Raw genomic sequence first — 15,797 nt, forward strand, 5'->3', positions numbered from 1 at the left:
AGTGGTGACACAGGGTCCGCTGTCCGTCGCGGTATTGGCAAACAGCAGTGGGCCGGGCAGCACGGTGGCTCAGTGGTTAGCACTGCAGCCTTGCAGCGCTGGAGTCCTGGGTTCGAATCCCACCAAGGACAACATCTGCAAGGAGTTTGTATGTTCTCCCCGTGTTTGCGTGGGTTTCCTCCGGGTACTCCGGTTTCCTCCCACATTCCAAAGACATACTGATAGGGAATTTAGATTGTGAGCCCCATCGGGGACAGTGATGATAATGTGTGCAAACTGTAAAGCGCTGCGGAATATGTTAGCGCTATATAAAAATAAAGATTATTATTATTATTTAAATGGGATCGTGGCCATAGAGCCACTTCCAAAACCCGGAGTTGAGAGAGGGATTCGCCCCACTACCAAACCTGCAAATCCTTTAAGAAATAAAAGCCCTTAACGGGTTTTCCTAAGAATCTGACTGAGTCACTACTTAGACCCAATCCATTCTTTCTTTTATTTTGACTTGTGACTTACAGGCGCCCTGCTGTGAACACAAGGCACCCCAGTGGATTTAATAGGTCTCCGTTTGCATCCTGGGGGACACATATCGACCCTCGCATGTCATATGGGTGAGGTCAGTTGTCCCAAAAGTTCCCCGGGGCACTTCCAGCTCATGGATTATCAGGGTTGCTATCTTTTTCCCTGAGGAGGCCACAATTGTGGCGATACGCGTGGGAACCTATCCCACACCATCTTTCTCCCTACTGCCAGGGCCCTGGCTCAGACTCTAGGATCCACACTCACTCTGGTGTGTAAGCATACTTCAGCCCAGGAATGGGTTTGTTATCTTCCCTATAATTGTGTGCTACTAGTTTCTCTTCTTAGGCTATGTTGAGGGACCTGTATTTAACAGGCTTACTACTTTCTTCTCACAAGCCTTTTTGTGTTTCTCTGGGCCCATATGGTACTATTGTTATGCACTTCATAGCCATTTAAGGGTTTTTTTGTCATGTTTTACAAAATCTGTGCGCTATTGGTATTTTTACCTTTTGCCATTGCTGAGAGACCTGCATTCAACAGGTTAAATTACTCTCTTTTGATACTCTTTTTTTTTTTCTGTGGATCTTTGGGCCCACATGGTATTTCTCATATGCACTTTAAAGCCACTGAAGTATTTTCTGATGCTGCTACATATGTATTATATTTATGATGTGCAATACCTTTGACAGTGGCTTTATGTACTTATCTGGTTCTTTGGGAGATTAGTAGGTGTTGTAAGTCATTGCTTCTATAATAAGGCATGACTCATTGTAGGTCCTTTTTGTATTTTAAATGCTTTTAATATGCTTTGTGTGATTTTTTGCTTTTTGTAATATTGTCTAATAAAGTGTCATTATTCTTTATATATACAATTGAGGTGCTCCTTTATATATGGACGTGATCTTTTTTCTTGCTCTTCTATGTACTGCTGTGAACACAAGGCACTCCAGCGGATTTAATAGGACTCCATTTGCATCCTGAGGGACACATATCGACCCTCGCATATGATATGGGTGAGGACAGTAACACCGCCGTGTCTCTTGGGTGCATCAGCTTCCTTGAGTTCCCTGGCTCTGTGTTAGCTCCACACAGACCTGGGTTGAACAGAGACACCTGATCTGCAGCTTATAGACTCCAAACTAACATTCCCAAGGCAAAACTGACAGAATTAAATGGAATCGTGGCCATAGAGCCACTTCCAAAACCCAGAGTTGAGAGAGGGATTCGCCCCACTACCAAACCTGCAAATCCTTCTAGAAATAAAAGCCCTTAACAGGATTTCCTAAGAATCTGACTGAGTCACTACTTGGACCCAATCCATTCTTTCTTTTATTTTGACTTGTGACTTACAGGCGCCCTGCTGTGAACACAAGGCACTCCAGTGGATTTAATAGGACTCCGTTTGCATCCTGGGGGACACATATCGACCCTCGCATATGATATGGGTGAGGTCAGTTGTCCCAAAAGTTCCCCGGGGCACTTCCAGCTCATGGATTGTCAGGGTCTCTTCGATCTCTCCTTCCATCACCTCTAGGGGAAACCTATTGGGTTCACACTCTTTCCCTATGGAGGTGACCCTTACGGCAGGAATCCCTGTGTTGGAATCTTCGGGCTCTGTACCCAGAAAAATATTTGCCCGGAGAGGGTTAATTTTATTTTTCCACAGTGACAAGAAGAGGGGCAAAACCCCTCTCAGGACAACCACGTAAGAAAGGGTCTTCACTACCCCATCATATGTTTAATCTCCCTGCAGGGTGTGATGTGGATTTATTTTTGATTTGGGTAGATTTACCCCTGTGCGTACTGTGGCCTGTGCTGATTAGACAGTCTTATTGAACGCTCAAAGAAGGAAAGACGCCACACAATGGTTAGCAGCAATACCTTCCAGCAAAAACTCTGGAAGTTTATTGAATATACTTGGTTTTATCAGTTGTACAGAAAGAAGTGGTTACTCATTAACATAAAGGCTTTACTTCTTAGCTAATTGGTCAGTTTAAATGCATAAACATATATGGGCGTCCGACCTAAGGTGACTTAAGCATCAGACGATATACTGCCCTTTGTCTTACAATGTCAGCAATGTTCTGATATCGGCTGGCACATCTGGCCTAACTTCCTCTTTCTATGTCTGGGACAAATATCACAAGACAATGCTATCATAAGATACCATCTGCTCCCCAGACTCTTTCATGGGGGGCGCGGGAGGTCATTTCCACCAACTAGTTACAAGGTTCAAACTGTGAATATGTATCTGTGTGTATATGAGTATATAAGAATACATGAGTATATAGCAGTATATGGAGTATATAGCCTATAGCAGGCAAGTGAGATCTGTATGAAATACATATATATTTCCATAACAATCCCCCCTTAGATAACACTTGCCCTAAAATCCTGCTCCTGGCCCAAAGCGCTGCAACTCTTTTATGCTGCCAATGGACTGACAGATGCCTAGTGCATACATCCTCCTCTGTACAGACTTTTCGCAAATGGGCAGTCAGGAGATCTGTCCCTAAAGGGGGTGTGGTGCAATGTAATCAAAGTCTCTTAGTTAGCAGTCTATGCAGTCAGTGCATGTGTAGTCTCCATCAGGTAGGTAATTTATTCAGTCAGGGAGGTCATCCACAGCATCATTCCAGCTCAGGTGTATCTTCTGGTATGAAGGCCTTTTCCTGCAATGCGATGCGTGGATCCAGGTGGGGTTTTCTCTCCAGGTCGGTGGCGTCAGCACTTGGAGAAGGGCCATCAGATCTGGGATCGAGTGCTTCTCTTTACAGACTTTTCCCATCAACACTCAGCAGTCTCCTGACTTCAGGGCGTGCATCCCAGGCACCGAATCTGGACCTGGCAATGAAGGAGAAAACTCGAGAATGGACATTAGCAAGATTCTTGATAAATTCAATTACACATGCAGACAAAGTATCATATTGCATAGTCAACTGCTAAGTAAAGAATACCCCTAAACTGGGTTTTTTACCCAAATAAAGTTTCATATTGGTGAAAGCTTTTTTTGAGCCTATGGGAGTGTCTAATGCCAGGGTTTGTCTGTCTCTTGGGCAAATTTTTAAGCATGCTGCTCTTAAGTGTCCCACCTAGTCTATGGTGTGGGATGGTGAGTAGTGTGTAGGCCTAAGTCTGACCCTACTGCTGATCAGGTCTCTTGGGTTTGTTGTGTATGCGGGTCCCTGATCACTTGCTATTGCTTCTGGAAACCCCATATCTGCACACTATTTTTGAGAGTAACTTCTTTGCAGTAGTCTTCGCCAACTGGTTCCTTACTGGGAAGTCTTCAGGCCAGATGATGTGGGGGAACTTTTCCCGCTTGTCCGATGTTAAATTTGTCGGTGGCCAAACAGCTGCTGGGAATCTTCACTGTTGAGGTGTGAGTTGAGTCCAATCAGGTCATTCATCTGTGTCTTCAATTCTGTGTGGGGGCCATGTGCCCATTGAACCACCGTAGGGTACACACTTTGAGATAGACTGGGTCTGTCTTGAGGTAGACGTTTTGAGATAGACAGTTTGAGGTAGACTAGGTCTGTCTTGAGGTAGACGTTTTGATGTAGATGGTTTCTTGGAGCCCAGTGCTTTTGGCCTTCACCATACAGCTTTCCTTCTCCTCCTTCCGAGTCTGATCCTGTTACTTCTTGTACAGGTTTCAGGAAGTCATTTTGTCAGGTTTAGTGACTGGGTTGTGGTAATTGACATTCTCTGAACTGATTGTGGGATTTTAGCTGAGGTTCCGTCTATGTCTGCGCCTCCCTCTGTATGAAGACTCGGGTTAGACTGTGTCAGAGGAGGACTTGGGACTCTTTGCATTGGTACCGATCCAGCCGACATTCTCCGGTGATGAGGGGGAAGGTCAAACTGTTGTAGCCTTGGGATGCCTTCGGACTCATGCAGCTCGTCTCGGGGGGACGGGGTAAGTGTTGCCGTGGACTGCTGACCGCAGGACTGTGCTGGAGAAGAAGCTTCCCCACGAGAGCGTGGTGGAGGACAATCTTCTGGAATGTTCTCCATCAAATACGTCCTTTCTGGAAAGGTAGGCACCATTCTTCTGCCTCAGAATTCATATCCACGTCAGAGTCTTCGTCCTGGAAGTGATTCAGCTTGTTGGCTGGTGGAGGAGGAGGCAGCACTTCTGTCCAATTCAGAGATGGCATCTTCAACGGTTTTCCCATTGACTTCTGTTTGCCAGGTTTTCTCGTCTTCAGTCGTCATGTAGTAGCCATCCGGCTCTGCGACCTCTCCCATTTTCCATATTGTCTTCCTCTGGCTGCTTCTTTGGCTGCCACATCTGCTGTTGATGCCCCGTGTCTCTACTGTGTTCAGTTTTCCGTGTGCCTTGGCCTTCAGCACTGCCACCACTTTTAGTAGTTGAAGAGCGTCCAGCAGGTCTCTGATGGCTCCATGGTGCATCACGGTCGATCCGCTTGCTGTGATGAAGTTTCTTGCAGCCCAGATGGGTCCAAAGTCGGGTGCCATGTCATGCGAGTACCTGGAAGTTTTTGTTCTTAGCAATCTGGCAGGTCTTTCGTCAGCTCTATCAGCTCCGCTTCTTGGGCTCTTGGGCTGACGACCTTCTGGACCATAGAATGTCTTGATTGCTGGTCGCTGCACATCCCGTGTGGAACCTTCCTTCATCATCTACAAAACTGCAGTCATCTACGGTATCTTGCAGATTTTTCATCTGAGGGTCCGTATCCGCATCCCCCCTTGGGAGTGGGAGTAGAGACAGGTAACGGCTGCGAGCACTGAAGAGTGGTGGAGAGCAGCCTTGTCAGGAGGGCGTGTACTGCGGGTATTGTTTTCATGCAGGAGGGCCCCCCCCCCCTTGCAACTGGATCCAGGCCGGCTGAGAGGTAGTCTAGAGGCCTCTGGTTTTCCTCCGTGGGTCTGTTTTAAGCCTGGCCAGTAGCATGACCTTCTCCATCTTGGTCCTTCTTTTTTCCGTTTTGGTCAGGACGGGATGGCTTCTCGTAGTCAGGGAGGCCTAGAGTTGGCGTAGAGACTATGAAGTCTTTCAGTTTCCTGTACGAGATGAAGGTTTCAATGCGTTGATGCAATTGTACAGAGGCTGCATTAAGTCTGGAGCACCAGGAATCCAAGTTCTGCAGTATGAGACTAGACTAAGGAAGGCCTGCATCTTCGGAGTTGTTGAGGGAGCCATCTTCTCCTCCGCGGTCCTCCAGTCATCTGTCAAGTGTTTCGTCTAGTGGGCGATACGGTGTTTTCAGGAACTTGCTTTTGACACCACTGGACTCTGTTTTTGCAGAACTTACGTTGCTGCTTCGTCAGGCAGTGTAGAGGAGGCATGGAAAACGCTGTGCGGGTAGCGGTGTCGATGACTTCTGCATGCTCTGCAATCCAGTTGGTGGGGACGGAGGGCAATGCTCTGGCGAGCTGTGAAAGGCTGTTCCGGGCCCTCTTGGGCATCACTGTCCATTTGTTCCGCACCCCCCTTGTGCGTTTTCAGGAACTGGTCGTCCAGGTGAGGGGAACATTGAGGGAAGCTTCAGGCAGATCCATTGCCGTGAGCACCGTTGCTGTGGCTGGCACGTTTGTCAGCAGAGTGTGCAGATCTGGCACAACTGGGGTTTCAAACACGGTTGCTTCGCTCACAGTCCTCAGGTTATGCACCATTCAATCTGATCTGGTTCTCCTTTCACAGTCTTCCTCTTGATCGAGAGAAGCTGGGACCGCATGATGATTCCCGTGGGTGAGGCGGCTTAATCTGGCCTTGCTCTTCACAGTGCCGTGAGTGACTCCCATCTTCTGGCACAGGGCTGGCAGGAAACCAAACCGTTTGCTAGGGTCCTTATTTTTCGTCAGAGGTGACGTTCAGCTGAGCTTTCTTGCTCTCTCAGGGGGTCTTTTTGCTGGGGCATCTTCTTTACCAGCCAGCAGCAGTTCCTTTCACCCAGCTTGATTTCAGGTCAGTGTCTTGTTAACCAATTTGAGGAGCTGAGTGGCTGTCTTCTGGTTCAGGGCCTGGATTAACTTCAGGGAGCACCTTCAGAATCTTGTCCAAGATGATCCTCTGGCGCTGGAACCGGAAGCAGTGCAGCCATTTCACGAAGCGGGTGTGGTCCCTCTGGGTTGAGAGTTTCCTGGCCCATGCCAAAGTTCTTAGGCCGTTTCTTGAACAGCAGTTCCACTTAGACCTCCAGTTGGTCAGAGGCAGTTTAGCTCTGGGTGATGAGCTGCGGATGCTGGGCCTTCGGAGCGTCCGGGGTTGCAGACTTGAGTGACACCCGCACTGGCGCAACTTGAAGTCTCCCTTGGGCCATAGGCTTCTGGGTGCTATGTCCAGCACCTCCTTGGGTAGGCTTGCACCGGTTATTCGAGCGAGGCTCTTGTAGGGCCACCAGCATGATTGATTCTTCTTGGATCTAAGGTGGAGAAGAGGTCAAGGTCACATCTTCATGGGACACTTTGGTCACCTTCAGTTCCTGCAGTAGGTCTGCGCTCATCAGGTGGGGTGGGCAGGTCTCCACCGTAAACTGGAACAGGATGGAGTGTCCTGGCAGTGTCCTCATGCTTAGGGGCTTGCAAGCTGGGGAACGTCTGTCTTGACCTTTAATTCCCATACAAGACACAGAGTGTTCTGATAGACTGGTGGGGTCGGGGATTTTCACTTCTGACTGCACCAGTGTCCACAAGGAAAGATATGACAGTCCCCAGTGATTTGAGGTATTGGGTCCGCTGATGGGGTTTCACATGTCAGGGGCGTAACGTCTGGCGGACCTGGTTTGCCTCTGTCCTATGGACAGGGTTCTTCATTGTCTTCTGTGTTTCTTTCTTGGCCTACTCCTCTGCGTGATGACCTGGGTTGCTGGGGTGCTGTGCACCGGTTCCGGAAATGGCCAAGGTTGCCACAGTTGAAACACCTGACAGGTCTTCTGTCTCTGCAGGGTGGTTGCTCCTCCACATCAGTGGCCATCACGGGAGGGCCTGTCCTCCGTACTCCTGGGAGGGACTCAATTCTTCTGGCTACTGTAAGCAGGACATCTACTGCTATTGTCCTGTACTCAGGTCTGGCCACTATCAGTAGTTTCTTGATTGGTTCTCTTAGTCCATGCACAAAGGCCTGTGCCAACATTTGTCCGTGTACCTGATCATGAATAGTGAAGCCTAAAACTTGGAATGCTTGCCTCACTCTGCCATGACACCTGTCTAGAGACTCTGTCTCGGCTTGTCTCATGTTATGCAGGCTGAGTGCTTGTCTGGCGTTGGCCCACTCTCTGAGCTGTTCAATTAGCTTTGATCCTGATTCCCAGGAATGCACATCTAATTCTGATGGAAGCTTGAAGTGTTCCTTCATGATTGGCCAGAGTGTTTTACCTGCTTTAATCTCCATTATGGACCAGAGATCACTCCAGGTTGCAGCATATGTCTGCTGGCTCTGCTGCATTTTTCGGTAAAATGGCATGGGGTCCATAATTGGGTCTGGCAGATTTCTTAGAATACTGAACACCTGACTAGGGGTGAAGGGCACATAGTGTAAGAGTTCTGGCTCTATCTGCCCCTGCCTACTATGCAGCATAATCTCCTCTTCATGTTCATCAGAGGAGGAACTGTGCCACTGTGTGATTGTCTTTCTGTGTGTGTGTACTTCCCCCCCCCTGAGACTGGAGCTCCGTGTGGCACATAGGATCTTTAGTCTCAGAGTTAGCAGGTGCAGTGTCTGATGGCCCACACCTCCCTTGTGCTATCTGTTGTATCGGGAGGGCACCTGTGTTGTCATGTGTGGGGAGTGATTCACTTTCTTCTCCCGGTGTTATAACTGTCTCTTTAGAGAGAGTGCCCTGTGGAACTAGGGACACTTCATTGTCTGGATCTGGCACTGGGCCAGCGGGTGACGATGAACTGAGAGGTGGGTGAGAAAAAGAAAGAGAGGGAAGGGTGGAGGAGATGGTGAAGACAAGGAGAAGGGAAGAGGAGACGGGTGCGGTGGATGAGAGGGATGAGAGGTGGGCGTTGGTGATGAAGATGGAAAGGGAGGAGAGATAGGAAAGAGAAAAGGAGGAGGAGGAGGAGGGATAGGAGGAGAGATAGATGAGAGAGGGGAGGAGATTTTGCATTGTGAGAATAGCAGAGATAGAGGGAGGAGGGAGATGGGAGGAGTGAAGAGAGAGGAGATGGGGGGGCGGACTGCTTCCCCCCCCCTGCCGTCACAGAATGCATTCTTAGACCTGTGGTCCTTCTCAGACGGCACAGATTAGTATGAAAACACTTTTTCCTACACGTAAAACAAAAAAAAAACCAATCCTTTCTTATTCACACTATCTGCTATCACCTTCTGCGCTGTTAAAATCCTCTGTCACTTTAAGAAATGCAGACGGCAATTACTAGCTACTTCCCTTTTTCCTTTCAGTACATCATACCATGCTGCAGCATATGGAGCTGCCTGTAGAAAATGACATGCTTAACTTTCTGAATAACACCTACTGTGTTTGTTCAAAAAACTTCAAAAAAGTGAGTGATTAAACCTTTAAACACTTTGCAACCCCTTTTAACCTGCTTAAAAGGGAACAAAACAAGAATATTTAGTGAATACCCCAACGCAGGTAAAAATTCTCTTTTTAACAAAACTGAAAGAAAGAAGTGAAAACTAAACCTAAAAAACTGATAAAATGTCACAAAAAGTGGAAGAAAACTAAAAAGAGATAAAAAGGAAAAAATGATTTTTCTTTCTTTTTTTTTCCTTAAAAAGATTTTTAAAGGGTGAAACCCCCCAAAAAAATTGATAAAATCAAAAAGTATATAGTATATAAAACGTTAAATCAACAATAAAAGGGTTAATGTTGAATGTAGAATGCAGGCACCTAACTTCCTCTTTTTTTTTTTTTTCCCTGCCTGCGTCTCTCAGTGAAATCTGAGAACAATGGAAAACCAAAAAATGACCCAGCTTTCCCGAAAATTCTCATACTGCAGTAACAAAAGCCTCTACCAAAAATGCAAAATAAAAGATAAAATAGGGAAAAAACAGAGTCCAAAATATAACAATATGAAAAATATATATATATATCAGGGGCACACCCTGCAGGCAAAAGAGGAAGTTTACAATAAAAAAGGCAAAACTCTTTCTGCTTCAGATCTCCACGGAAACCTGCAATGAATTCACATATAGACGTCCAGGGAGAGAGATCGAAAGCCCTTGTCTTGTGACGTGTATGTGAAACAGCTGCTGGTAACCGATAACTGCCAACCACACTGGGTGCACTGCGCTGGTGACCCGGGAATGTTAACACGCTGTACTGGACGCGTCCTGACTGGCTCGTCAGTATCAGTAATGTGATAACTCCCACTATGTTGCCACCACCTGATGCCTGGGCCGGCTTCTCCTGTCCTTCCCTGTGACCAGGTGTGTTGGTGGCAACCTGTCAAGTGGTTTGGCTCGCAATATCTCCCCTAAGCTAACACCACCGCATGGCCTGGCATGGGCACTGTTGTCCCTTCCTGTGCACGGGTGTTTGTTGTGATAGCTTGATGTGAGATTTGACTTGTGATATCTCCGTAAGGCCCCCACCACCTGTCCCTGGGCAAGGCTTCATCTGTCCTCCCCTTGTGTCCAGGTATATTTGTGAGGACCTATCTGAGTGGGTCAAACTCCCCCGTTATCGGTCTACCATCAACCATAAACACAAATCTGTCACAATTTCCCACCAACTCTCCCACCCGGATCTTAGACACACAGGACCACAGTAGACACTTAGCTTATCCCAGGGTTTGGATTTGCTCGTGGACTTTTTTTGCACTACCTGGGTTTGGTGACCACACTGACCGGCTAGAGTTGCTGACCCGGACTGGGCACAGGGAACATTCAGGTAAGATAACTAGATTTTCTTACCTTACTTATGGAGTTGCGCAAATCTCCGTTCCCATGAGCCAAGACCTTGGCCGGCACCTCTGTCCTCCCGGTCAGCAGGATTCCCGTGCGTTTTCGTCACACTGTGTGACTGCAGACTTATGAATCAGCCCAGCGTATGCGCCGTGCACTGCGAGGATTCATCGGTTTCTGAGCCAGGTATGATGGTGATGTATGCAATATGTATACTCCTGGGCAGAAGCTGTCAAGTGGATGCAAGCTGGCTCAATACAAGTGTATGGAAAGAGGTCACGTCTACTAGATATGTTCTGCTCGGGAGTGTGCATATCGCATACATCACCGCAGTTCCCAGCTAAGAAACCGGCATGCGCTGGGGGAATTTGTTAGTCTGCAGTCACACACACAGGGACTGCAGACTTATCAATTTAGACAGGATAACACCTTTCACTTGAAAGAACTGACATCCATATTTATATTATCCCGGTATTGTTTTCTCCTTTCTCTGCTAAAAGTGGAGACAAATCCGCCGGTATTCCAATCCATTCCGGAAGGTAAATAGCGTCATATTTAAAAAATGTCATCATTGGAGAACCTGGCATTGTAAAATTGGTGAGATAAATGGTTTCTCCTCCTGTCATATAGGAAGACCAAAATCCAAAAGATCCTATGGTCATAATGGTATGGTTACAATGTGCCAAGATGGCAAAGTCATGGGCCGGTGAGGATTCTTTACCATCGCCAGCAAAGTGAACATCTCCAAAAGAGGCATTAATATTCTCCTTACACCATGTCATACCATTACTGGCCACCACAAAGAGGGGATTTGAGTACTTATTTCGGTAGTAGGCCATGGCTTTGTCGATATATCCTTTGTCTGCTACAACTCCTTTGCGATCTCTTGGCATCACCGTAACATAGTCACCTCTGCGAACATGCACCCCGATAAAGGTGACATTTTTGCGATCTCCCCTCACTTGTGCGAGATATTCATTAGCTTCCTCTTTAAGATAGTCATGGAAAGTGAATTCCTGGAGAATCTCATCTCTGATGTGGTGATAAAACGTCCATGACCAAGGAGTGCCTGAAAACCGTACATGGTCATCAGAAATATTCCTGTATTCAGGTAGCATCCAGTTTTTTAACAGATATCTCTTCCATTTCATGCGATTGGCAACCTCCAGTGGTAGAACCGGTACCTTTATCCTAAATAATTGGGATAACATATCGTGCATTTTGGGTAAGATGTAGGGTTGATGACCACTGATTTTGGCTAAAGCATAGAGAGTTGCATACTTTCCCATTTGGCTTCCCAGCCTTCCTCCAGATTCTATTACCCAAACACTATTGACTGGATGGGAAATTCTTTGTGGTCCTGAATATTTATCATTTTTTTCTGTATTATTCACCTGGATGGTTTTGCGGAATAACGTTGACTTCAAATTGTCCATAGTGACATATTCCCAGCTGACGAAATTCAGGATGATGAAGAACAGGAATAAGATGATCACCGTCCAAACAACACATCTCTTCATTGTCTAAACTCCCCCAGAGTCAAAGATATCTCTATATAAAGATAAGAGAAACAGAAAAATTAATTTTAATGAAACAAAGCAATCACCTTTTTTTCATTTGAGTTACAAACTTAATACATTTTGTATTGAAAGGTAATCTTTACATTAAAGGAAGTCTATCAGCGTTTTTTTTCCAATCTGTGAGCAGCATGATGTAGTGGCTGAGACCCTGATTCCAGTAAGGTGTCACTTACTTGGCTGTGTGAAAGTGAAGCAATGGCCGGGGGACCACCACAATGCATGGAGACTATGGTACACAAGATGAGGTGCAAACAACAAAGGGTTAATGTATTTACAGGCAAGGAATGCAGTGTTAGGAAAGTGTAAATAGGGGTATGCAATGACATAAAACAATTTACAAAAGTGATATTCTCTAGCTGGGCCATACAAATGGCAGGGAGCACCAACTATTACAGATCAGTGTATTTTGCAAAAGGCAAAACAATACAATAAAGCACAGTATGCAGCTACTCAAACTCTAGCCTGACTGGCTACTCCGGTCGCACGGCTACCGTGCTCTGTCTATTGCAGCCTATCCTAAGCCCTAAACATGTGCGCACACGGGGATAACACTCAAGGTAAAGTTGGTATCTAAGTTCCTTCTTGGGGCCCCCTGCAGTTCTCTGCAAGATGATGCAATGTCCTCCCTGGAAGCTCTGTGCAACGTGGTCTTGTCCTTGTGTGAAGATTCCAAGCCTGTTCCTTTCTTGTCTTTTCTTCGTGGCTTCTGGCAGCAAGGCAGGAAAGCCACCTTTTAATCCTCAGAGTAGTTTACAAAGTCACAGTCTCAGGCTAAACCTTCTTTTTCCTCACCGCTAAGGCTATGTGCACACGTTGCGGATTCCGCTGCGGGCTTTTCCACGCGGAAAAGCAGGTAAAACCGCAGGTAAAGTGACCTGCGGTTTTCCTGCGGTTTGGTCTGCGGTTTTGCCATGCGATTTCACACCTCTACTATGTTAAAGGTGTGAAACCGCTGTGGAAACCGCACAAACAATTGACATGCTGCGGTTTGTAAACCGCAGCAAAACCACGTGGAAAAATTTGCAGCGTGAGCACAGCGTTTTTGAAACCCATAGGCTTTCATTGTACTGTACCATGTCAGCGGAACTGCTGCGTTTCCGCAGGGCCAAAACCGAAATCCGCAACGTGTGCACATAGCCTCTGGCAGGCCCGTCTTCTTCCTGCAGAAATCTCCTCTTCTCCACACAGAAAAGCAGCCTCTCCCCTCTGTAGTCAGGCAGATGAAACCAAAACAGCCTTTACAGCAGGGAAATGCAGAACGTCCCACTGATCTAACCAAGGGGGTGCTGTCTCTTAAAGGGGCAGCTTGTCTCTACTGTCCATAGCAATGCCACCCCCTTACAAAAGCACCACTCCAACATTTTTTTACTGAACATCTTTATCTGTTCCCAGTGCTGCTCCAGCAGTTTGTGACCTGCCGGATCGCTTCAGTGATTACTGGGTGATCCGGAAGTCACAACTCGCTGTAAGTCTGTCACTCAGTCAGAATTTTTGGTCGAAAGATGGCAACACAGGACCAGAGCGGCGCTGGGAAGAGGTGAAAACAGCAGCATGTAGGTATAAAACTAGGAAACTTACCATATATACTCGTGTATAAGCCGACCCGTGTATAAGCCGACTCCCCTAATTTTGCCACAAAAAACTGGGAAAACTTATTGACTCGTGTATAAGCCGAGGGTGGAACCTATAGACTATACTCCCATATGCTGCTCCATAGTTTATGCCCCCATATGCTGCCTCATAGACTATGCCCCATATGCTGCTCCATAGTGAATGCCCTCATATGCTGCTCCATAGATTATGCCCCCATATGCTGCTCCATAGAATATTCCCCCATATGCTGCAGCGGTGAGCAGCGATGGACCGGGGACAGGTGAATATCGCTATACTCACCGCTCATTAGTCATGAATATGTGCATATTCATGAGTGTAATGAGCGGTACCACGTGACCGCTGAAGACAGGGAGACTGCAGAGACCGCGGCAAGATGGGTGAGTATAGCGATATTCACCTGTCCCCCAGTCCATCGCTGCTCACCGCTGTCTCTGCTGCATCCTGTGTCAGTGACGTTTAGGCAGCGGGGGCGAGGTGACGTGGTTAGTGCGCGCTGCCCCTCTGCTGGCTGAACAGTCACTGACACAAGAAGCGGCAGACAGCGGCAATGGACCCAGGAGAGGTGAGTATGGAATTTTTTTGGGCCAGCATATGGGGGCATATTCTATGGAGCAGCATATGGGGACATAGTCTATGGAGCAACATATGGGTGCGTAGTCTATGGAGCAGCATATGGGGGCATAAACTATGGAGAAGCATATGGGGGCTTAATCTATGGAGCAGCATATGGGGGCATATTCTATCGAGCAGCATATGGGGGCATAAACTATGGAGCAGCATATGGGGGCATATTCTATGGAGCAGCATATGGGGGCATAATCTATGGAGCAGCATATGAGGCTGCAGAGACCGCGGCAGGACAGGTAAGTATGAGCTCTGACTCCCCTGCTCCCCCTCCTCCGCTGACCCCCAGGTATATGACCCGTGTATAAGCCGAGAGGGGGACTTTCAGCCCAAAAAAAATAGGCTAAAAATCTTGGCTTATACACGAGTATATACGGTAGATTAGTAGCACCACTCCATTGCTGAAATAATAAAAACACGCTGGAGGGGAGTTTTAATAAAGTGATGTGCAAATTTTTATAACTTTTCATGCTGGACAAAATTGTTAAAAGAAACCCCAGACTAATTTACATTTAGTTACACTTTAACATTGCGCAAGCCATAAATGTGTTGCAATACACTGTTTTCTCCCATTGCTCTGTCATGAGTCAATTTAACCGTTGCCAGATCTATGTATAAAGTTAGTAGAGATGAGGGACTTTGCCTTTTTTAGGGTCGAGTCGGGTTTCATGAAACCCGACTTTCACAAAAATCGAGTCGAATGAAATCGGCCGAGAATCGGGAAAAGTCGGGGTCTGACTGAAACACGAAACCCAATGCAAATCAATGGGGAAGCAAAGTCGGCAGGGAGTGGAGGACAGTAAACACTCCTACAGTGCCCATTTCAATGCCGACGACACCAATTCTTATTACTTAAGCTTGTCAACCTTAATTTACTTTATAATAATAGTTACGCATTGAAAACTGGGGGTTATTTGGCTAAAGTTGTGGGGGGGTTAGGGCTGGCTCCAGGTTCTCGTGTGCCCCGGGGGAAAGAGTGTCAGTGGGCCCCTTTAACGCATACCACAATTCATGATGCTCCGAAACGGCAGAGAAATATAGGTATAGTACAATGACAAATACTTCACTTCTTACATTACATGACTGATATCTATTTTAAATTCTACAATAGCTCAAAAACCGGACAGTATATTCCTCCATACAGTATTATGGCCACCACATAGTGCACCATACAGAATAATGAGCCTCATATATTGATCCATGCAGAATAATTGGTCCCATATAATGTTCCACACAGTATATGATGAGCTCCACATAATGCTACAGTATATGATGGTCCCCATATAATGTGCCATACAGTATAGGACAGTCCCCATAGAGTAGAATGAGCATCACATATTGCTCCATACAGTATAATGAGTCGCATATAAAGCTCCATACAATATATGATGGGCCCCATATATTGTTCCATACAGAAGGGGCTCCATATAATGCTCCATACAGAATAGGCCCCATATGTGTTCCATATAATTCTCCATACACTATATGATGCCCCATAAATAATGAACCCCATATGATGCTCTAGTATATGATGGGCTCCATGGATGATGCTCCATTCTATGATGGGCCTATCTAATGCTCCATATATAATGGGCCTCCTTTTGATGCTCTAGTAT

The 15,797-nt window shown here is 46.6% G+C and overlaps 1 protein-coding gene across 2 annotated transcripts in view; it reads right to left on the reverse strand.

The window, feature by feature from the left end:
• Positions 1–2,390: 2,390 nt before the first annotated feature.
• Positions 2,391–15,797, reverse strand: part of LOC141085489 (galactoside alpha-(1,2)-fucosyltransferase 2-like) — a 44,263-nt gene continuing 30,856 nt past the window's right edge. For both annotated transcript variants that reach the window (XM_073570888.1, XM_073570890.1), the window contains exon 2: positions 2,391–11,914. In XM_073570888.1, the coding sequence (XP_073426989.1) occupies positions 10,822–11,883 (1,062 nt within the window). In that variant the 5' untranslated portion in view covers positions 11,884–11,914 and the 3' untranslated portion in view covers positions 2,391–10,821. The remainder of the gene's footprint in view (positions 11,915–15,797) is intronic.

This window comes from Dendrobates tinctorius, unplaced genomic scaffold (genome assembly GCF_039654945.1).
Source record: "Dendrobates tinctorius isolate UK_male_01 unplaced genomic scaffold, ASM3965494v1 ptg000028l, whole genome shotgun sequence".
In the NCBI taxonomy this organism is placed as follows: domain Eukaryota; kingdom Metazoa; phylum Chordata; class Amphibia; order Anura; family Dendrobatidae; genus Dendrobates; species Dendrobates tinctorius.